Here is a 23,327-nt window from a genome sequence, read left to right as displayed (position 1 = left end):
GGATAATATGAAGTCATCAAGACATGTGAAGAGGCGGCTGAAGTCTGTAAGAAAGATGAGAAACTCCGGAGTGATAGCACTAGACTATGTCCAAATGGCTAAGAATCTAGCAGATCAATTCACGAAAGATCTTTCACAAAATGTGATAGACGAGGCATCGAGGAAGATGGGAATGAGACCCACATGAGAGTTATGTCATAGTGGTAACCTGTTCTATTTGATCGGAGATCCTGTGAACTAGAATGGTGAAACAAACTATTGACTAACTGAGAAGAAGAGTACTATTGTATGAACCCACTCCGTTGGAGATGCAATCTCTCCTAAATCTGCATGGCAGGTTGGTAAACACCTTAATGTGATCCGAGTGGCTTATCTTAAGCAAAGATGTTAGCTTGCAGAAATATCTTTTGAGGAGCACACCTATATGAGTTTGACTGCTAGTCACAGTCTATGAGATTGGGTAATCTCTAGAGACTCATGAAAGGCCAGTCTATGAGATTGGGTAATCTCTAGAGACTCATGAAAGGCCAGAAGTATGACTTATGTGCTTCAACAAGAGGGGATGCATTTTGCAGCCTAGTATTGGTAAAAGACCTAAGTGAAACTTGTTCACACAAAACTGGCAATTCAAGGTATAGTCCATTGTTCAGTTATGGATAAATATAGCTTATGCTCTAGGTGGATGTTCAACCTTAACAAGGTCTCCATCGAAAAACCGATATATCAAACAGCAGTGGAATTAAACATGTGACTTGGAATTTGGTGGGGATTGTTAGATTAATGGGTCTCGGTGGCCTATTAGTAAATCAATTATTCAATTAAATCCAAAGACGGTAGTTACATTTGAAATAAAACAACTTTGGAAGTTGAGAGGTCCCTAACCATTATTCACGAGTTAATGACGAGTAACTGACGCAGTGTTTAGTGACTAATAACTGACATGGATTAAAATGCTGATAACAAATAACTGTAACGATTGCCTGTTGGTAGCTGGGTTACTAGTAACTTACCATTTGATGGCAGGTCGAATAATGGCAATGAATCTGGACACCCAAAAAACTTCTGGTGTCTATAAGAGAGGCACTCATTCTTAGGCTTCCGAGCGCAACATACCAACTACTGAGCTTTCAGTCTACTGCTGCGTTGCTTTTTTGTTGTTCCCGTTCCAGCATTCTGTGTGCACAGAACACACCGAAAGAGCAGGCCTCCGAAGCTGCGCCCTTGCCTGAGACTCTGCGCCTAGAAGGGTGATCAAGTTTTTGGGGAGCGCATCTGCGCGACTGCTCGCTATGCACCTCTTCTTCCTGGAGGTGCAACTGCATGGCGAACATCTGCACAACATCGACTTTGATCGACTACACCGAATAGACTCGAAAGGTCGAGTAACAGCGCAAATGGTGCCGCTGGCACTGGCCCCGCTGCAGGGTACTTTCTTTAACTTTCTGATTCATTACTTATTTTATTTTATTTCCATCGTATGCTTTATGTTTCATTATTATAGACACAAATGTTCATGCTCCTATTTATGTTATTTTATATTTCGGATTAAAATAAATAGTAAATGACTGTAATTCCAACGCTTGATTCGTTATCATTCTTGGATGATGAGCTTGGATGCATCCAGCATGCCGAATCTCACTGCGCACTCGATGCTGCCATCCGGTATCTCTTCCATCCCGTACTTGTATCTGAACCCCAGCTCGCCCAGCTTGTCGCTGTGCGCTCGCACGCTCGGCAAAGCCTTCGTCCTGACACCGAGTCCAATCGCAAAGCTTAAGCAAAAACATATATCGCCAGATTGTGTTGTGTTGCCACTTGCCATGCTCTGTTCTTGACACAATCTTATAGTGGCAAAGACTCACTCTTTGAGGACGTCGAGGTGCGGGTACTTGGCTGCGAAGTGGCCAACGATGTCGGCGACCGTCGGGTACGCCGTACGCGGCGGCGCAGAGGAACCGGCTGGCCATGGACGGCCGCCACTCCATGCAGTAGACGAGCGCGTCGCAGACATCGTCCACGTGCGCCAGCGGCATCGAGCCCAGCAGCTGCTGCAACATCCTCAGCCCAATGAACTGGCGCTCGTCGCGGGTCGCCGGCAACGCGACGCCCTCCAGGGACACCGTGGTGCCGCCCTGGAGCGTGTCGTCGGCCACAACGGATCACGGCACCGTGACCACCTCGAACGCCGGGCTCTCGCCGGCGTTGTAGGCCAGCAGCTCCTCCTCCGACACCAGCTTCGACAGGATGTACTCCTGCAGAGGTGGTCATGCACCGCACCACTTTGTCATCGTTCGTCGTCGATTACGACTTCCGGAATTGCAGTTGTAGGAGTAAACAACTACAGCTGCGCACATCGTATTGGGCGCTCCGGAGAGGGTAGTCGACGTCGAGCGGCGTCCAGCAGAATTCGTCGACGGCGTCCTTGAACCCGGCGGATTCCTCCCTGAGCGGCGAGCACGCCGCCATGCTGCTGCCTGCCGGTGTGGATCACGCGCCTCACCGTCCCGGAGTCCGCGCACTGCCGGAGGATCACCCGCGCCGCGTCCTGAGCTGCCACCGCCGTGCTCTTGTACTGCGTTGTGCGTGCGCCGGCCGAGCGCGGAAAGAAGTCGATGGGATCTTCGTCGGATGAACATCGATCGAGTAATCTGGGCGCGCGCGGGCCGCAGATCTGACCTTGGTGCTCGTGGCGTCGTGCCGCAGCAGCGTGGCGACGAGGAAGACGAACTCGCACCCGGCGATGGCCGGCGCGAATGTGGCGGCGTCGAAGAGGTCGGCCTCGAACAGAGCCAGACGCCCGGACTCCGCCGCGCCGGGGACGAGCCGCCGGAGCAGCCCCGCTTTCTCCTCATCACCTGCAATCGTGCACTAATCGTCTAATCCACCACTGTAGCTTGCCAGAGAATCTACTTGTCTCGACTCCGAGCCCATCCTTAACTCATATGAATTTATTTACATAAAATTAATCAACGGATTAGGATTAATCGGCGCGGGCGTACCGATGTTCCGTAGCGTGGCGTGGACGGTGTACCCTATGTTGAGGAGCTTCTTGACGAGCCAGGAGCCGATGAACCCGGCGCCTCCGGTGACGCAGACCCGTACTCCGTTCCCTCTGCTCATCCTTTCCTCCATTGGTGTTGACCTCGAAACTGCCCGATGGAGGAATGGGATGGACGAACCCGGCCACTTGCTAGGATCGCCACTTATTACCACCAACCATGACGAATAATCTATTCAAACAATTGTAAGCATTCGAGTTCTGTCTAGGACTTAAGCCTTGGCTTCCCGTGCCACAAGCCAAGCCAAGTTAACCCATCCAAAAAAAAGTTATTACCGAATTCACTGCCCGTTTATGACGTGATTGGTTGCCTGGTTCCAGCCCGGTCAGGCTCTCAGCATGCGACTTCCGCATGATTGGTTGCCTGCCCCAGCGGCCGAGCCAGGCCCCGTGATGCAAGATGCGCCTCCTGGCTCCCGCAGGAATCGAGCGTTCCCACCGGTCCAGGCCGGCGCGAGGGCACGAGTTGCATGAGTGTGGAGAGCATCAGTTCAAGGCTAGCTCACGCGCCAAGCAACTAATCAGCTTCTCTGCTAGTCATGTTGCATGCGCGCAGGCAACTAAACAGTGGGCATTTGCATGACAACAGCCTGACCAGGGAGGGCCTGACTCACTGGTGCGATGCAAAGATGGGGCGTGCGGGAAACCAATCAGGCCCTAGCTTCTTGCTTGCTTCACAGGGATCGCTGAACATTGTATCCACGTGTTCAGGAGAGATGGGGGAGGAATGTGGAGGAGGGAGATTTCGTGGACCAAGGATTGTTTGCTAGTGCTGTTTTGCCATACTCAGGTCGTTCTATCTAATTTTAGGGAAAATTGGTTTTGTAGCATCAAAAAATCGCTTCTTCCGTAAAATACCATTGAAAGATTCCGAGTCTGTAAAATAGCATTCAAAGATTGATTTGTTAGCTTATTTACCATTCCATCGAGTTACCCTTTGGTGTCGTTAAAGAAGGGTAGAAATACCCCTTGAGGACTGGCGGCGGCGTGCGAACCGGGTGGCATGACCTCCTCCGTACACGTGCCCCTCCTCCCTGAGTTGCGGGCTGCAGCGAGCTCGAGGCCGGCGTAGCGAGTTGCGGGCAAGAAGTACAGGCACGGTCAAGACCAATTAGGTCGGGGCAAGGCTGGCGAGGTTGATTTAGGTGAGCCTGAGGTCGGCGTCAATTTGCTCTGGTGGTTGGTGGTGGTGATTTGCTTTGGTCTATTGGAGAAGAAGCAGATAGAAGAGGTGTGTTGCAAATTTGCTCTGGTGGCTGGTGGTGGTGATTTGCTTTGGTCTATTGGAGAAGAAGCAGATAGAAGAAGAGGCGTGTTGCAATAGGACGAGCTACTGCTGGTTTGATGGCTTTGCTTAAAGTGGAAGATGCTCGTGAATGTGCTTGGATTGAGCTTCCGATTAACCAGAGAGAGATTGAGAGACGAGGAGAGAGCCAGAGAGGTGTTTGCTGCTTGCTTCTGGAAACGAAGAGGACCGGACAGGGACAGTTGCTGCCGGTGCTGCTTGGCGTCTTGGCTCGATTTGGGGAAGCAAGAAGCTAGCACGGGAGAGTTGGTCGACAACTTGCTTGACGGTACGCGGATGACCGAGCAAATTGGGGCTGCTGCTTGGCGCGAAGCCCTCCGCGCACTGTCCTCGATGTAGGAGGGCGACGGCTCGTGCTTGCTCACGAGAGCGCCCGCACGGCCAGCGGATAGCTTGCATGGAGGGCGGCGTCACCTTTGGGTAGAGAGCCGGAGAGGTGGCGTTGCCGGTGGGTGAGGGGTGGTGGCGGCCGAGTCTCGCGAGAGGGCGCTGAGGAGCGGCGTCTGGGTGGGTCGTGAGCGCCGTCGAGCAGGAGGACAAGGCTGGGAGAAGGGATTGATCCCCTCTGGTGGACAGGAGGGAAGGGCATAAATACCATTTTAAGTCCATTTATGTTCTTTAAAAAGATGAAAATAAGTTTGCAGTGAACAAAATGTAACGGAATATGTAACGGAATAGTATTTTCAGTTAACATTTGCAATTTTGAGTGATATTTCACAGGGACAAACTCTTTTAATGATATTTTTCGGAAGTTATGATCTTTCGATGCTAATGAACCGATTTTCCCCTAAATTTATGCACGGTTCTCCCCATGGTGGAAGGTAGGAGACAGGGACAGGGGAGAGCAGCACCGAGAAAGAAGGACAGAGGAAGATGCCCGGATGATTTGGAACATTGCCTTGCAGAACAGAGCAATGCTTGGTCCCAAATGCCCAAACCTGCGGAAATACCACATGCCCGCTGAATACCACAATGGGAAATCTTTCATTTCTCCTTTTGGATTTGGAGAAAAACAGGTGAACTAGCTGGAGGGGGATTTTGGCTGGCTCCCGGCTCTGTGCCTCACTGCCTCTGTATAAGAAGCTCATGCCGGTCGGAAATGCTATTGGTACTAGACTGTCTTGTTTAGCAACCCCGCTTTGGTACCTGGCTAATGGCATGTATTGCACATTAATCTTGAAGTGTCTAAACACCCTTTGGATAATAAGCTTGAGTTGATTATACACATTAAAATGAGAGATTAAAAAATTGCAATTACTCCGGTCCATGAATATTTTTCATGGGATCACTAAGCATACACAAAAGATATTCTCGACATGACAAGCGTCCACCAAGCAAATAAGGAGGAAAAGTTATCCCTAGGACACTGGAAGGGTACGTTTTCGTCGTATATGTGCCGGAAGGAATGTAGCAGCAGGTTGACCTGACTTTATCGCCTCTGTCGAGCATTCCATCTCTCCATCCTGATTCAGACTTTGATTAGCTCACCTAATAAAAACGAAAAGACACCTACATATACAAGGCACAAACAAGCGTGGTTGATGCTTCTCCCTTGCAACTCAAAACTTGGGTTGCCGACTTGCCGTCGGATTAGCGTTGCTGGTCACTTTCTTCCACCCGAATATCTACAATCTACACTAGAGAGGAGAAATCGAAAAAAGTGGCTTCACCGGCTTCTCCTCTCTCTCCAAGCATTAAGTGATCATAAAATTACATATATTGCCATTGAGAAGCCGTTTTACCAAACGTTTTGCAAAACAGCTTCAACTTCACTAAAAAAGCCGCTCCACCGAAGAAGCCGAAGCCGAAGCCGTTTTATGAGAAGCTGAAGCTCTACCAAACGGAACCTTAATCTCTACCTTCCAATTTGAAACCTGTGGATTATCTCAATATTGATAAGCTCTTAACAACGTGATGACCCCTGCACACCCTACTCCACTTCCATATCTAGAAATCACCGTAAGCGCTGGTCTCACCATTGACAGCTTCCATCTTGAGCCGATATGTTACCCTTGACTTTCTCTCTATACCATTTTCCTTAAAAAAAACCATGGACAGTGACAAAATCATTGAGTGAGTGTTAGCTTTTTTCCAATAAAAAAATATGGTCAACAACCTTGTGTATTTCAAATTGCCGCTCCCATCCTAGATAGAAATGTGGGAGTGTATCTTCTTCTCCATTCATGCATTGCTCTTTAACTTCCATACCGAATCTCATTTCCAATCTCCCAATCTAAAACTTGCGGATGTTCCTCGTAAACAAGCTCTCAGCCACGTGATGACTCGCGCCCACCTCCACTTGCTTGTCTGCAACAACTCCCACCATTAAATCCACAACCGTAACCGTAGCGTGGCACTAACCTGCCCCACCCTTACCCTTCCAAACGGAATTCCTTAGCCTCCAACGGTGGACGACGTTACCGTTACCTTGCCGCTCCTCCCCTATGTCCATCACCGTTGCTAAGTTGGCTTGTTGCCCACGACCTTCCCTTTATAGTCTATACCCGTTGTCTTTTTAAGGAAAACTCTATCACAGAACCCGTTACTTCCTGGAGTTGGAGGAGACAAAGCTCCCTATGATTCATGGCATTTGTCAATCGTCTAGAAATCTTGAGTAATGGAGGGTGACAAATTACTCGAGTGAACGTTAGGTTGGACATACTCGGCAACCTTTAGGTATTTCCAAATTACCATTCCCACGGAATCCTTTTGCAATTTCAGCTGACCTAATGAACCATTTCAAAGTGCAGCCGTGCAAGACTACAAATGCTTGCAAAAAAAAAAAAAGAAAAAAGAAAAAGAAAAAAAGTACATTGCTGCGCCTTTGAGCACAACAGATGCAAGTTTAATGAATTGCTGGCACCTAGAAATAGACGGATGCAGGCTCGATTTGCATATCTGTACGAGCGAAATTCACAATCAAGTCCTTGATTTTATTTCAGCTTCAAGAAAGAGGACGAGAAGAACGTGCCGGGATAGTTTTGCCTAGCGCCCGAAAAAAATGATTGGATTATCGTGCCTGCCTGCCGTGCCGGGTGCCGATGATCTAGGGGTACAACTGGAAATCCGCAAAAATAATCGTGGGCGGAGAGAATGGCTTGAGGGTTTGTTTCGCTTCCGTTTCTTCTTCTACTACCGCTCCTCTCCTCTCTCCTTCGTCTCTCCACCCATTTCCACTGCCGCCTGCAGCCGCCTCATCATCGGCGGCCGCAATCCGTGCACGCCGCCCGCCGCTCGCCTCCATCGCCTCCATCGCTCGGCCCGTGCGCCGCCCTCCACGCTCCCCTGCCCAGCTGCAGCTCGAGTCCGGCTGGTGCGGCAGCACCGTCCCTTCCCACGACTTCTCTGTTCTCTCTCTCTCGGCCTCGGTCTTCCTTCCTAGCGGCGACGACAGGGCGAGTTGCACTGCCCGTTGTTCGTCGAGCGACGGGCGCTTCGCCGGCGACGAACATCCGACAGGGGTATGCCTGCCTATTCCCCTCACTTCCCATCCTGCTGCGCGAGATCAAACACCCAAACCCCCAACGTATGGTATTTGTATTCGGATCTGACCATGATTTTACCTACTAAATTCGATCCCGCCCCTGGGTGGCGGGGACGGGGATCGGGAAGCAATCCCCGGCGGGGAATTCCCCATTCTCATCGCTGATTCGTAGTAGCGTGATTTTAATGTAGAGGACTCTTATCACCACCTCATATTTGATAGGTTATTCAGTGACCAGGGGATTGAACCATGAGGTTGTATCTGTGTGATACTTCTGTTGATATTTAATATGTCCTTTATGGAACGCATAGAATTGTTTGACAAATGCAGCACACATTTCTGTTGACATGGTTGTTCTGCGATGCTTATTATGTTATGCTATATTTTTGTACCTGCAGTTGAGCCTTATCAAATAGGCTGTCTTTGAAATTGCAGCACATAACTCGCCTTAAATGACCTTTGTTCCTGTGTCATGCATACCTGTTAGCTTGCTTCAAATGGTCCTACGTTGTGCAGTATGTGTGCAGATTTTGTATTTATATGCATGGGCTATCAAAATAGAATGGCGCAGCAAATGCAGAATGCAGAGTGTAGCTCCTTTTAGCTGATTATTATGGCGTTATGTAGATGACTCTAAACGTGCGCATGTGTCATGAAAGGGAATCACTTAGCAAACGAAGCTGAAAATAACTACTATATTGTTGTTTTTTCTACTATTTTGCTGGTTTGGCTGTCGCTAAGTTTGGCATTTCCATTCTTGCAGATCACTGTACCCCAGGCTGAATTGTGGCTGGTATTGGCGATATAAGCGTTCATTAGCCGTTTTTATCTTGGGTCCTGGGTCTTTGGTTAAGCGTCATTGAAAAGACTGGTCATGAGAAAATTCTTTTGTTCAAACATTTCTATCCTGTAATATGAATGTACTATGACAATCCTTCTTCCTATGCTAGAATAACATTTTTTAGCTTCTAAGCTCTTACAGTGCTTCGCAAGTTTTCTATTGTACCGAATACCTAATGCATTAGTTCGGGGCTTGTGACAAACATTCATGCAAATTCTTGGATATTAATTCAGAATCTGGTGGCATATTAATCTTGGATACTTGGTCAACTGCAAACTTGGAGCTTCGTGTTCATGTCATCAATGGAGAGCCTAGCGCAGTTAGAGGTGCTGTGTGAAAAGCTTTATAATTCTAGAGACTCGGCTGAGAGAGCACATGCAGAAAGCACCCTCAAGTGCTTCTCAGAGAACAGCGAGTACATTTCCCAGTGTCAATACATATTGGACAATGCCTCAACTCCATACGCTCTGATGTTGGCGAGTTCAAGCTTGTTGAAGCAAGTTTCGGACCGCAGTCTTTCTTTGCAGCTCCGCCTCGATATACGTAATGTTTCTTTCTGTAAACATGTTGCATGGCATCATCTATAGTCAAGTTTTTGTTGCTTCTGTTCTGTTGCATCCACGTGGCATTTAAGCATTTATTTATATCCCTTTATGTTAATAAAATTTACCTGTGTTGCTTCTGTTCGGTTACATCTGCATGGCATTTGGCATTTATGTCCCTTTACGTTGAACAATATTGAGCTACGTGACATACGTGGCATGCAACCATAGGGAGTAGTCTTAACTTGCTCATGGTGATATTCAATATAACTTGCCTTATGCATAGCTTTTGTCGTTTCCTTGTTCCTCAATTTGTCTCCTTATGCTTTTGACATAGCTAAAGAATTCAAATCATACATTTTCATGTTCTCCTTGATATTTTTTTTATGCATTCATGGCATTGCTGGAAATATAATTTTTTATCTCCATTTTATCATTTTTATGTTTTTTCAGCATAGCTGGAATTTGCTATATGCGACTGTTTCTTTCTTGCATGCTTTTGTTTTCCTTCCTGTAGCTTATTTAAGCCTAACCTTTTTTGTAATCTGTGTGAAGGGAGTTATGTCATAAACTATCTTGCCGCAAGGGGGCCTAAATTGCAGAACTTTGTCATTGTGTCCCTAATTCAGCTGGTTTGTCGAATTACAAAATTTGGATGGTTTGATGATGATAGATTCAGAGAGACTGTGAAGGAAGCGACGGATTTCTTAGGTCTTGTAAGTATGTCTTGCATTCTGAATGTTGGGATAAGAATTCTATGATTGACTGTCACGTATTTAGTAGTTTTGTCATCATGTAAAACCTAGCCAGTTTGATGACTGAAACCTGTTTTTCGGGATTAATGAAGTTCAGAAGATAACTATCTGCTCACAATAAACCTGCACACACCATTCCTGTTTCTATATACATGAATGCAATGACTTGTTTGAACACAAAGTAATGTAACTTATAGGGAAAATACAGACTATCTATATCTACCCATGGACCCATGCTGTTCTTACATGCATAAAGACCAGAGATGAATCTATTCATGTTTCATAGGATGAACATCATTCGAACAAAAAATAAAGACGGCTTGAGCTATATGATTAGGAATACTGATAATTTTTGAGTAATTTAATAGAGATAGAAAGTTGTCTGTTTTATATTCCTGGTTCTTCATTTCTGTTTTATCATCTTAATTGTCTTAGTTCCATATGAGCAGCAGGTTGCAAAAACCATCCAAATCTGCCAGTAAAATTTGAAAGGTGCTATTTTCAGTTGACACTGGGATAGAAAATTTTCCTATGTAATTTATACAATAAAAGTTGGAATTATTTGATCCACTCGTTGATGTACTGTTACAATAACTATTCTAAGTAGGCTTCTAGTGTTCTGTCCTAACCGTCATCTCACAGAGCAAAAACATTTCCTTTCAGTTCTGCCCAGGTTATTTTCAGCTTTCTACAATAGTCGCACTGCCTGCTCATTATACTATACCGTCTGCATCTTTTTTGTCATCTAGTTTATGTATACCACTATTGTTCTTCTATGAATGATGTTTTGGCTCACATGCACATTTTAAGATGACTTGCTAGATTGTGTACATACAGCTATCAAATCTCTCAACTGTTCACAAAATCCGTTAGTTTGTGAAAGAACGTGAGAATCTGTTTGCTACAATAATTTGTTTCCTGAAAAGGTACATGAAATGGTAACCAAGATTCTGTCATTGAAAGGTTTATATGCAGCAATTACTCCCTCCTGTCACACATGCTTGTCATTTTGGAAGTGCCTGCAGTCAAACTTCCAAAACTTTGATTGTCGATAGCCTTTTAATTTATATTGGAAACATGCAAATCATGTGTAGATATTTCATGGGTAATATTCCAGTTTTGTTGGGTTTCGTAAATATATTTTAAGGCAATGTGTGCAAAGCAACAAGTCTTTGTGACTAGAGGTGGTATAATTTTGGTTCCTAGTTCTTTTGCCTGTGACCTGATGCATTTTGCTAATATTTTTTTGTGGCTACATTATTTCAGGCATCTCAGGATCATTATTTCATAGGATTGAAGATTCTAAACAATCTTGTAATGGAAATGAACCAGGTGAGGCACGTAAATATTTTTGAAGTCAGTATAGAGTATACACTCCATAGTTGTTAGCTTCCCTTTTGAATTTGATGTGGCAGTTTCATTAAAACATAGATGGATTAATGTTTAACTAAGCTTGCTAAATAATGTTGATTGTTTGCTTCTATCTGGATGCAATTTTTTGCGGTATGAAACTGCCCTGCACAGTGTTGTTGACTTCAACATAGACAGCCTTGTGAAATGAATTCATGCGACATAGTTTCCTTGAAACATAATGAACATCATGTATAATTCCACCGATCTTATGTTAGTATTAGGAAGCAGGCTATTAAATATGTATATCTATGATTGGCATATTAATCTGTATGCAAATGAACACACAAGGTTCTTTTCTGGTTCTTTGTGTACTTCCATCATATATATTGCATCAGCTGTGAATGAACCTTGTCTGTCTGTTGTCATTGAACTTCTAGTGACAGTACCGACATTCTTGCTCCCTACTTAACATGAAAAGTAACATATGCTACTTGGTTATTATTGACGAAAAAGATTCTAGCTATCTCCTACGGCTTGCTGTTTCCTTTTATTTTATAAAGCAACACTTCACTGGCATAAAGAGCCTTTTCTTTTATAAAGCAACACCTCTCTGGCATAGAGAGCTTTCTTAGTATAGTATGCAATGTAATACCATATACATTTTACTGACTTTTGCCTTTTGGTTCATATAATTAACTTCATCTCCGCTCGAGGTTTCTATTTGGACTTCATTTATTTTTCAGTACTGTTTGAATTGCCATGCGCACTGTAGTTTAATGTTTATATGTTGGTTTATGCATATAGCAAAACCCTGCGATGCCTATGACACTTCATAGGAAAATTGCAAGCTCATTCAAGGACCAGTTTCTTCTACAAATCTTCCAAATTTCGCTAACCTCACTAAACCAACTGAAGAGTGAAGGTATGCGTAGGATGTTCATTGGGCATATTTTTCTTTCCATTCCAGTAGGCTATTGCAATTCCTAAAGTTGTTTCTCCCCCTTGTACTGCAGCTCCGGATGACTTTAGACATGTTCCTCTTGACCTTGCATTGAAGTGCTTGTCATTTGACTTTGTTGGTTCTCCAGTGGACGAAAGCTCTGAAGAATTTGGAACGGTGCAGGTATATCAGTCCCATGATTCATAGCTTCTTATATTCAGCAATTAATCTCTTATTATACTGCAATTTAGCTCTTCAATTTTTAGTTATTGAATGTTTTATTTTGGTACAGCTTCCTGCATCTTGGAGACCTCTCCTACAAGATCCTTCCACTGTCCAGATCTTTTTTGATTACTACAAAGTTAATGACACACGTGTTTCAAAAGAGGTATCCATTGATGTGGCGGTTTGAGTATTTTGTTCCTTGTGTTTCAAAAATACTTTTCTTGTTATGTCCACGTTAGAATGCACAAGATTTCAGCTGATCTATGGCTTGATAAACCTGCACATGCTGGATCAGGAACTACATTTTCTCTAGTATGTTAGCTAGGCTATTTCTGTATAATCTTCTTTTTAGTAGTTGGTTCAGTGTATTCCTAGTATGCTATTAGAAACTAATCACTATTTTCCTTTTTAATTGGTGGCCTGGTCATTAACACAACCTGCAAATGTATTATTGTGTAGTGGGTACTACTCTAGGCAAGCTCAACAGCTGGTATGGAAGTTTTATAATTGACTTCCATGCAGGATGCAGCAGCAACAATTGTTTTAATATTTGGTCAACTCTCTTAGAAGTATTTTCTTATGACCCTTGGTTATGAATTTAACATCTACTAGTCTTTTTTTTTTTGAATAAACATCTACTAGAGTCTGGTTCAGAAGTTTGCTCCTTTTTTTTTCTTTTTCTGGGTCCTCTTCCACTAAATCTCACCTCAGCCACACCACCGCAACATTGCACACTGGATTTTTTTTAAAACTTTTAATAAATCTGGCGAGGTTCAGTGTAGTTCCGAAAGTTATACTAACATTCACCTTTGATATATTTCTCTTTCCTTTTCTTCTGTACTTATATGTGCATGCTCTTTGATTGAACAGGCTTTGGAATGTCTGGTGCGACTTGCTTCTGTCAGGCGCAGTATTTTTGTTGAGGACCCTGCAAGGTCTCAGTTTCTTTCTCATCTGATGTCAGGCACAAAGGAAATTCTTCAAACTGGCCAAGGTTTACCATGCTTAAAAATTTTCGTGGTGAAGTTAGTGTTGGATACTGTTGTTGACTTGTTGTCCTTGTCCCCCTAATGATTTTCACAGATATAATAGACCAATACTTTTTTGTTTAAGGACTAGAAAGAAAAATAGTCCTGATTGAAGTCCTTGTAACCACATAATAATCTTGTTTTCTGTCAATCCGACAAGAATTGATTAGCTTAAATTGATCATCGCAAATTGCAACCGCATTGTGTATTGTAAGCGAAAACAAATGTGCTAGCAGAGGAGCAATGATTTTCTTTTGATTTAATATGCTTGCAGTTACTACTCTTCCAAGCAGGGTCGTTGCCAGGTTATCTTACCCTAGTGCGCAGGCACCAGGCTTCAACAAAATGTTGTTAGTAAATTGACCAAAAATTACTTCATATCACATGGAAAATTTGTATGCTGCTTGATGTGCAATGAGTGGTCGCACCACTTTGATTTTGATGCTAGCTTCACCCCCCCTCCCCCCCCCCCCCCCCCCCTTTTTTCCAAGTAGATAAGTTTGCCTGTTGCTGCACTGATGTGGGTAAAATAGGCGAATTTATGCAATTTATTTTGACTTCCAATTTGCAGGTCTTGCTGATCATGACAATTACCATGAGTTCTGCCGTCTTTTGGGACGTTTCAAAGTGAATTACCAGGTTCCAATCCTGTTACTTGTATGAAGAATGAACCTACTTAATTTATTAGTTGTTTGGCAACCAAGCATGTTTTCTTTATTTTTTTCATTTTAGCATGTATTAGGAAATAAGAAAACTTGTTAGTTTTCATCTCTCCTTTGTTGTTGCTTGGTAGCTATTGCAATTTATTACATGTCAAAGGAATAGTGGTACAAATTTATTTTTTGTAGTTTCTCCTTTTTTTGTTAGTTTTGCCAATGAAGGGAGCCAGTTATTTAGTTATGCAAATACATACTTTATTTACAACTTATTGGTGTGTCTGCTTTTGTTTGTTGTGTGCTGTTTATTTAATAACCATCTAAAAGTATCACTGGAGTAGATGGAACAGACAGACTATGTTCACATCCTTCTCTTGTTTATCACAAGCAGCGAACTTATTGCTCTTATGGCCACCTCGTGTGCAAGAAAATGCGTTAAGTGTTATAACATCTTTTGCATTCTTTACTAGGGATGGACACTTGATGAGCTTTTTGCGTACTGCTTTTGCTGAGTTATATTTTATAGGAAAAAGTCTAAACGATACTTAAATAAATCCTTGAATTATGCACAACTGTCTAAATAACTCAGTAGAGTGGTTTGAAGTGCAAAAGAATGAATTTAAGTCACTACATTTTATAACCTATCATGTTCAAAATTTTTCAGGACCTACACCTCTTTTTTATTAGAAATTTGTTCTGTTAAAACTATATACCTTATTTAATCATTGAAGCAGCATCAATCAAACTGTTCTATATTTGTTCTTTTTCATTGTACATGTACATTGTAACATCTTCAGAATTATGTACAACATTGCTGCCAGATGATTAGGTTTATTGGTCAATGGTTAACAACAAATATCATTCATGGTTGTAATGGTTTTATTGATCTAGTTGCTGTATTTTCATACTAGAACCCTTTCCATTTAACTTATTGTACTGTGCAGCTGGCAGAGCTGCTGAGTGTTGAGTTTTATGGTGAATGGATTGGTCTAATAGCTGAATTTACAACTAGATCCTTGCTGTCATGGCAGGTTTGTATTTTCTTTATTCTTATTGTTTAATTGCTGGTCGTTGATTTTATGACACTGCAAGTTTTATGACAATTGTGATATTGGTTGTTCTGTAGTGGGCCAGCAACAGTGTCTACTATCTTCTAAGTCTATGGTCAAGGCTGGTGACATCCGTGCCTTACTTGAAAGGTGAAACACCGAGTCTGCTTGATGAAACCGTTCCCAAAATCACAGAGGGTTTCATCACTTCTAGAATCAGTTCTGTTCAGGTATTAATTTATGCTATACTAGAGATGCTACTGCTACTATTTCACTCCAACAAAGGGATTGTTGCCTTTCTTATGGTTTGTTGTTTCTACCTATCTCAGGCCATCCTTGCTGATAACTCTTTGGAAAATCCTTTGGATAGTGTGGAAATTCTCCAGGACCAGCTGGAGTTTCTTCCTTACCTTTGCAGATTCCAGGTTGCTGCTACTTCATGAATTTTTGTTTCTTGTTTTAGGAACGATTTTTATTTTAGGAAATATTCATCTGATTCTCATCTTTGAAATTATCTTCAGCAGGAAATATGATACCTTAAATCCTTTATTAACTAATTTGAGATCTTTCTGTAAAATATATTTGTCTTTGTTCAAGCTTATCAGAAGAACTGGTGGATAATAATTTTTCTGAACCTGGATAGTAAATTTCCCTTCATTTTGTATGAGTTACTTTTATCTGGACGGTTTTTAGTTACTTAAATCAGCAAAAAAAATGCAAGTAATCTGCATAGCAATTGAAAATGAGATCCCTTATGTCCCGGTCATGATTTACTTGGGAGGGAAGAGGAGGTGGTTGGTGGTGGTGCTGTTGACAGTGGCTTGAGGGCATGGAGAAGGCAAAGAGCAGAAAACAGAAGGGGGCATGATCACTTACTTCTTCTTGATTCTTGACCAGCCACGATACATCTCTATAAAGAGGGAGTTGACTTGACCCTTAAGTAAACTATAGATGGGATCTTGTAAATATGATCAAATCTTTCCAAACTTACAAAGGATGAACTTTCTAAATAGACGATGACTTGGCTTCGGGGCAAGTCGGCGGCAGCTTGGGCAGTCTCCTAGTGGCGGGCTTGGGGGCTGGTGGAGACTGCCCTAGGGCATGTTGCCACCCTCCTGGGATGCTGGCTGGCTGTGGGCTTTGGGCCCATAACACATTTTTCTTTTTTGAATTCAGATCTTGATATTTTCCTATGATGTTTCAATTACACAACCTGATTGATCTTCTCTTTCAATGAGTTGCAGTACCAAAGCGCTAGTCTGTACATCATAAACATCATGGAACCTCTTCTACAAGCTTATACGGTACATTAATGCTGTTCCACAAGTTTCTTCTTTTGGAATGATTTATTTAAAGTGAAATACCTGTTACAGGAAAGGTCAAGATTACCAGCTCCTGGAGATGCTGATGAGCTCTCTGTCATCGAAGGACAAATTGCATGGATGGTCCACATAATTGCAGCAATTCTCAAAGTTAGACAGACCGTTGGTGTTAGGTGAGAAATATATTTTCTGTTTTGTTTACTTTGTTTTGTTATTCGTTCCATCGATGAGATTTTCCATTCTCTTCTGCAGCCAAGAATCACAGGAGTCAATTGATGCAGAATTGTCTGCCCGTGTGCTACAGTTGATAAGTGTGACTGATACAGGGGCCCATGCACAGGTTAGATGAAACTGATTTGTTCACTTAATATGAATGAGTAGCTATGGGATTCACATGATTGATGATTTACCTGAGTATTATTCGTTAACGTAGAATGAGTGCGTGCCTAGTGTTGGACAAGGAGTCGAGGACAATTCTTTTTTCTTGCAACATTTGTTTTTGAAGAACTTTCACTGGTTAACAGCTTTAGTATTTTGCCAATAACATGATATAAACTCATCTATCAATTAACTAGGAAAAATAGAATTGTACTAATGCAAAATGTTTGTGATTTTTAAATAGTTCAGCACTTACTGTCACCATTTTTCTGTGGGGACCTTCCCATCAGAATTGTACAGCTTACCCCCGGTATTTGTTTGTTCCGAAATCAGGCAACCTAGTTTATAGGCAATGCTATTTCTTTTACTTGCTGGATCCATTTATAGCTATTACTTAGATTTATCTTTGTTCATCCACATTGCATTGGCAAGTTTTGGTGGCCTTGCCAAGGCTCCTTATTGCATCCCCTGTCTCAAAAGCACTTACTTTTCTACTTTTGGATTCAGCAATTTGCTTAATGCACCTTTTGGAGCAATAACTGCAAGATACTACCATGAATTATTAAACATTCCTGTACTATCAACGTTCTGCAATATGGCACTACATGAATAGCAACTGCAAATTCCTCCTAAAACAAACCTTTTTGTCCACTCTGTTATGAGAAGAGCATTAGTGCGTAATGTTTAGCTATGGCGCTGATCAACACTTGTTCACTGTGGTTGTGGAAAGTGATGAGCTTACACATGATTTCTGTTTTGTTATTCCTCTTCTCTGGTTGATGTTATGTTCTCAGATGTGGCCTTTACTTTGCATAACATATGTTAACTTTTTGCTATCAATTCAGTGATTCACTAACATTGCTGGCAATTATTTACTAGCGGCTGGCATTTTAATGCTCTTTAGTAGTTTTCTCGAGTGCCCAACTCTATTATAGTTCGTATCTTTCTGGACAGTTTTACCAAATTGCCAATTTGCCATTAACATTATTCCTATCTTACCATTATAGTAGATGCTTAACCAAAAATACTACAAACCTTTGGCCACTAGCCAAGAAATCGTTAGAAAATTTGGTTGTCTTGTGGGTCTCAGGCTCATTGTTTGAACATTAACTGATTTAATTGTCTTTGCAGAGATATCAAGAATTAAGTAAGCAAAGGCTTGATCGAGCTATTTTAATCTTTGTGCAAAATTTCAGAAGGTCATATGTAGGAGACCAAGCCATGCATTCTTCAAAGGTTAGAAGAAACAAAACACTTATATTCTTTTTCTTTCTTGACGGGCTTGTTTTGGTTATGCCCAGACCAACCTTGCCAAAATTTGACACAATTGCCAATTATTACTAAAATTTTACAAGCCTTTGCCTCTTTGTCCATTCCTTGTACATCTTCTTGCCCAGATTTGGCCAAGTGTGGCTGATATACCTGCATGTTAAATGCTATAAACCAATGCTTCATCTTCTTGCCAAGATTTGGCCAAGTGTGGCCGATGTACCTGCTTGTTAAATGCTATATACCAATGCTTCTTTGCTGCAGCTATTGTATACAAGATTGTCTGAGCTGCTAGGGCTGAACGACCATTTAGTTTTACTCAATGTCATCGTTGGGAAAATTGCTACGAATCTGAAGTGCTATGCTCAGGTGACTATTCACCTACTGGTTCGGCTTTAACTTAGACCATTTAGCTTTACTGATGTTTGTTGTGGTTACAGTGTGAGGACGTTATTGATCATACTCTGTCTCTATTCCTGGAGCTTGCATCTGGGTAAAGTTGTGGCTATATGTTTTCGATTTCCTTTTTTTTTCATTTAGGTGTGATGACAGTTCTTCATTTTTTTTATTGCCAAGTCAGCTATATGACTGGAAAGCTGGTGCTTAAGCTGGAGAGTGTAAAGTTCATCATCGCAAGTCATTCTGTAAAGTCTTCCCAGTATCTTTTATTCTACTATCCCTGCACTTAGTCTTAGAAATAATTTGTTATTTTATTATCCTTCCAGCAGGAGAACTTCCCATTTCTGGCAGAGTACAGATGTTCCCGTAGTAGAACTACATTCTATTATATCCTTGGCTCCTTAGTCTTCATGGAAGACAGCCCTATAAAATTCAGGACTTTCATGGAACCACTTCAGCAGGTGCATATATTTTTTTTTGAGAGAAACATGGATAATTTTATACTCTTATGTGGTTTACTCCTTTTCATCGTAGGTTGCATTTAACCTGGAGGCAACTCCTGATGCTGCTTTCTGGAATGATGTTGCTAAGCGTGCATTTATTGGTTGGATGAGAGATTTACGAGGCATTGCGATGGCCACCAACAGGTGTATTATATGATTTACAGTATAATGGTATTACAGCTTCTATAGTGTTGAATCTAACTATACCTTTGCTGATATGATCCAGCCGCAAGACCTATGGCCTCCTATTTGACTGGTTGTATCCATCACGCATGCCACTTCTATTGAGAGCAATTGCACTGTGGACGGATGAACCAGAGGTTATCATCCGTTACCAATTTGTTTTCTCTAGAATAATTTTATGTCCATGTGCACCTATTGCATGTCTTTGCTCATAGCTACTTGATTTTATTATGCATAACCCTTTGTTTTTAGAAGTATCTTTATATCCTTTCACACCTGTTGCATGTTTTTGCACAAATATTCTACCTAAGACTAACTTCATTATTCATAATCTATTGTTTCTAAATTTGTCTTCAGTGACCCTAAATATCACTTCATGCAGGTCACCACCCCCTTGCTCAAGTTCATGTGTGAATTTGTTTTGAACAAAGCTCAAAGAGTGACATTTGATTCAGCGTCACCAAATGGGATCCTTTTGTTCCGAGAGGTTAGCAAGATAATTGTGGCTTACGGGTCGCGAATTCTAGTGCTTCCTAACGGTACAGATATTTACGGAAGTAAATACAAAGGCATATGGATCTCACTTACCATTCTTTCAAGGGGTGAGTCTATCTTTCGATCTGCTAATTTAATATCCTGCAATTGAATTGAGTACTGGTTCCCTCGGGATAGCTGGTGGCATTCATTGTGTGCAGTACTTTATTTTGGAAGGCTCTATATTACTTATTACATGAATGTGAAACATGAGGATTTGCTGAGGCTTTCGTAACTGGCTTTCTTGTAATCAACTCTAGTATGTCAACATTTCACATGCATGCAATCACAGAGCCAGACCCACTTGCATGTTACATCTTATGTTCAACTGCAAAAAAGAGAGGGATGTTATTACTGAATTATCATTATGGACTGCAAACTTGTTGGCTGTTCCATTAGGGTTCATACTTAAAAAAGCCGTTGAACGAGCTGCTTCCTCTGGTTTCTGATGAAACCTGTCATCAGCATTATCTATTCTCAAATGTTTTTTAGTTTCTTATGCAATGAGTTTCTTGAGCCATAACAGATTCCAAGAATTTAAGCTAACTGTGCACCGTTTTACGGCTACTTCAGTAAATGGGAACCACCACTACCACCAGTTCTTGGATGGTTTAAGGAACTTTGTCAGACTGGGATCTAGCTTAGCCCTGATCTTGTAAATATTAGCTATCATTTGATTCTTAGATTTGTTTGCATCTTTATGATTCAACCGTGTCGTGTTTTTTTCATAATAATTGTACCATCTTTTATTTCTTGTGGGCTTAAGATTTTGTAATCTTCTTGCTGATTATGTACTGTTATTTTGAACACCATTTTCCTGGAACTTGCAGCTTTATGTGGTAACTATGTCAATTATGGTGTATTTGAGCTCTATGGTGATAGAGCACTTGCAGATGCCCTCGATATATCTCTAAAGATGACCCTCTCAGTTCCACTGTCCGATATAATGGCATTCAGAAAGGTATCCGTATCAAGTTCTGTTTATTATTTGTCTTAGACCACTGCTTTATTGATATCAAAATACTAGTGCAAAGTTCTCAATGCAGCAAAGTTCTTACTTCTCACATGGAATGTGGAAAGGAACATGGAGGCTAATCAATTTATCAGAGATAACTGCTCACTAATCAGAAATGTTCAATTGGTTTTTCCCTTACTGTTGAGTTAGGTGTTTGATGGTTTTGCTTGTGGACCCCCATGTTTTAGAACAGTTACGGTAGTATGTAGTCATACTATAGTTGCAGCCTGGGTTCAAAACTCTTGTTCTTGAAACATAAGCAAACATCAAAATAGTAATGAGTACCCTATGTGTATTTCCTTGCATTTCTCAGTGTGCTAATTATGATAGATTAACAGCTCAAGTTCTTTCAAGAATTTATTTATTTAGGTTAAATCCTAGGAAATTACCATATGGTACCTCTGCAAGATATAAGTTGTATGCTTCTGGTCTCGGTGTCACATAGTAACATGCAATATGGTCATATGGACGATGTGATTGGGAGATCCGGTTCTTGTGTCAACGCACACTTCTTTGTTCACCTAAATACTCGAATTTCTTCGGTTTCATCTGCAGCCATATTAAGAATGAGCTATTGTTTTTCAGCTGTCAAAAGCGTACTTTGGATATATGGAAGTTCTGTTCAACAACCATATCAAGTTTGTTCTCAATTTGGACACGAACACATTCGTACATATTGTCAGCTCTCTTGAATCTGGCCTAAAAGGTCTAGATACAGGGATATCAACACAGGTTCGCTTCTGGGATCTTTTTGTCATTTTCCTGTTGCAACAAGGTGATAAGTGATGGACATAGGGTGCACATAGTGTTTGTTTACCTGAATCACTTAGCTTATTACTTGTCGTGTAAAGTAGATAGTATGCACATAGGGTAAAACAATCAGCTAATGTATTATTTAAGCTGATCTATGTCATCTTATTTCCTTTTGGCAGTGTGCTTCTGCCATTGACAGCCTGGCAGCCTTTTATTTTAACAACATTACAGCTGGTGACACACCTCCATCACCAGCTGCATTAAATCTTGCGCGGCATATTGGAGAGTGCCCCAATTTGTTTCCTCAGGTTTGTGTTTCAATTCCCATCCACTATATTCTGAAAGCTTTCACGGTGATAATGTTTTATTTGTGCTAAATATTGAATTTATTTGGGACTAAAAGGCGTCGTTATTTGTGTTGTATAGATACTGAGGACACTTTTTGAGATCATTCTCTTTGAGGATGCTGGTAACCAGTGGAGTCTCAGTAGGCCAATATTGAGCTTGATAATGACCAGTGAACAGGTGCCTTTATTTTTTAATAGTTATTATTTTTCTCAATTTGTGCTTTGAAGCTCTTTTCCTATTATTTTGATTTCTTTTTTTTTTCCCTTTTGTGCAGATGTTCAGTGACCTGAGAGCGCACTTATTAGCATCACAGGTTAGCCTTCTTCTTGAAGTTCCATATTCCATATTACTTTGTTTTCTTCTCTTGTTGAGGCCTTCAACCTTTTCATCACTGTTTTTTTTAATGTAAGGTGAAGATGTACTATTCTGAATAAATGGTCTATTTGCATCCATTTGATAAGAATTTTTGTGACTTGGCTTAATAGTCACATTGCATAATCAGCAACTCAGGATAATGGTTTCTTTAGTCACATTGAACGGACTGTTTTTCTCTCCATTAGTATTTAGCACTCTCATTGTATGTTTTTGAATTGATTGACCTGAATAATGCTAGCTAATTATAATGGAGGCTGAGATTTGTTGGAACCTTTCATTTATGTTGAATGCTCAAAAGATCTAACACATCTTTTGTTTGCAGACTGTGGACCAGCAACAACGCCTTTCACAATGCTTTGATAAGCTGATGACTGATGTCAACAGGAACTTGGAACCTAAGAACCGAGACAGATTCACTCAAAATCTGACAGCATTTAGGCATGATTTTCGGATGAAGTAACAGTTCCTCAGAATCAGCTATCAGTAAAAGGAGGTGTTCCTGCATGATGTAAATACTCCGGTTATCTTCATTTTAGGAGTCACCATTCTGTGGATTAAAAAAAGAAGTCTCGTTGCTTAGGTTTGCCTTGGATTAGTCTGAAGCCTGAAGATGAAGTTTCTTGACTTGTTGATGGATGTGGTGGTTAAAGCAGTTGTAAATTTCTTAGCTTGTCATTTGTATCAGAATGGTGGGGATTGTTTCTCTTTCCTTATATCGCTTCTCTTTTGCTTGTACAGCAAAATTAATGCTGGAAATGGGACCGCTGTTTGCCCAAGTTGTTAGGTGGTAAACAGCCATCCCCCAAATCTAATTCATTTGTTAAGAAGCCAACGAGGTAAAGGATGTAAATGGTTCTGTTGGCTTTGCTGAAGATGAAAATTGATAGAAACAGTAAAAAAAGTGGTCCATTAATCCATTTACATCCCCTGTGCAGCTCGAAGTGTCATCAGTAATTCCCCCCATGTATCATTGTCTGGTTTTATAAGAGCTAGCAGGTGTGTTCGAAACAC

General features: G+C 41.7%; 1 protein-coding gene and 1 pseudogene across 3 annotated transcripts; one reads left to right on the top strand and one right to left on the bottom strand.

Moving 5' to 3' along the window:
* Window positions 1-798: 798 nt before the first annotated feature.
* On the bottom strand, window positions 799-3,579 carry LOC117852046 (NADPH HC-toxin reductase 1-like; annotated as a pseudogene).
* Window positions 3,580-7,501: 3,922 nt separating this feature from the next.
* LOC117851886 (uncharacterized) lies at window positions 7,502-23,237 on the top strand. Of its 3 annotated transcripts, XM_034733795.2 has the most exons (30): window positions 7,502-7,825; window positions 8,612-8,641; window positions 8,923-9,232; window positions 9,787-9,947; window positions 11,253-11,318; window positions 12,144-12,261; window positions 12,353-12,462; window positions 12,572-12,667; window positions 13,375-13,498; window positions 14,104-14,171; window positions 15,133-15,219; window positions 15,315-15,467; window positions 15,567-15,662; window positions 16,482-16,541; window positions 16,611-16,732; window positions 16,812-16,899; window positions 18,069-18,173; window positions 18,471-18,575; window positions 18,647-18,699; window positions 18,787-18,850; window positions 18,932-19,066; window positions 19,140-19,252; window positions 19,335-19,428; window positions 19,674-19,893; window positions 20,656-20,786; window positions 21,426-21,572; window positions 21,773-21,901; window positions 22,020-22,118; window positions 22,216-22,254; window positions 22,639-23,237. In XM_034733795.2, the coding sequence occupies exons 3-30, from the start codon at window positions 8,983-8,985 to the stop codon at window positions 22,774-22,776; spliced, it is 3,171 nt and encodes a 1,056-aa protein (XP_034589686.1). In that variant the 5' UTR covers window positions 7,502-7,825; window positions 8,612-8,641; window positions 8,923-8,982; the 3' UTR covers window positions 22,777-23,237. The 3 variants fall into 3 exon arrangements, with proteins under 3 accessions (XP_034589686.1, XP_034589687.1, XP_034589685.1); XM_034733796.2 differs by having other exon boundaries at window positions 8,612-9,232; window positions 18,935-19,066; XM_034733794.2 differs by having other exon boundaries at window positions 8,612-9,232.
* The last annotated feature ends 90 nt before the right edge of the window (window positions 23,238-23,327 follow it).

This window comes from Setaria viridis, chromosome 4, assembly GCF_005286985.2.
Source record: "Setaria viridis chromosome 4, Setaria_viridis_v4.0, whole genome shotgun sequence".
NCBI classification, from domain to species: domain Eukaryota; kingdom Viridiplantae; phylum Streptophyta; class Magnoliopsida; order Poales; family Poaceae; genus Setaria; species Setaria viridis.
The sequence above is the reverse complement of the archived record's forward strand: the minus strand, read 5'-3'. Positions and strand labels throughout refer to the sequence as shown.

Excerpts from the sequence above, each read along its gene's own strand:
- LOC117851886 (XM_034733795.2), top strand. The coding sequence starts at position 8,983 with ATGTCATCAATGGAGAGCCTAGCGCAGTTAGAGGTGCTGTGTGAAAAG. Across the intron at positions 9,948-11,252 it reads CGACGGATTTCTTAGGTCTT|GCATCTCAGGATCATTATTT; the intron begins GTAAGTATGTCT and ends ACATTATTTCAG. Across the intron at positions 18,576-18,646 it reads ATCTGAAGTGCTATGCTCAG|TGTGAGGACGTTATTGATCA; the intron begins GTGACTATTCAC and ends TTGTGGTTACAG.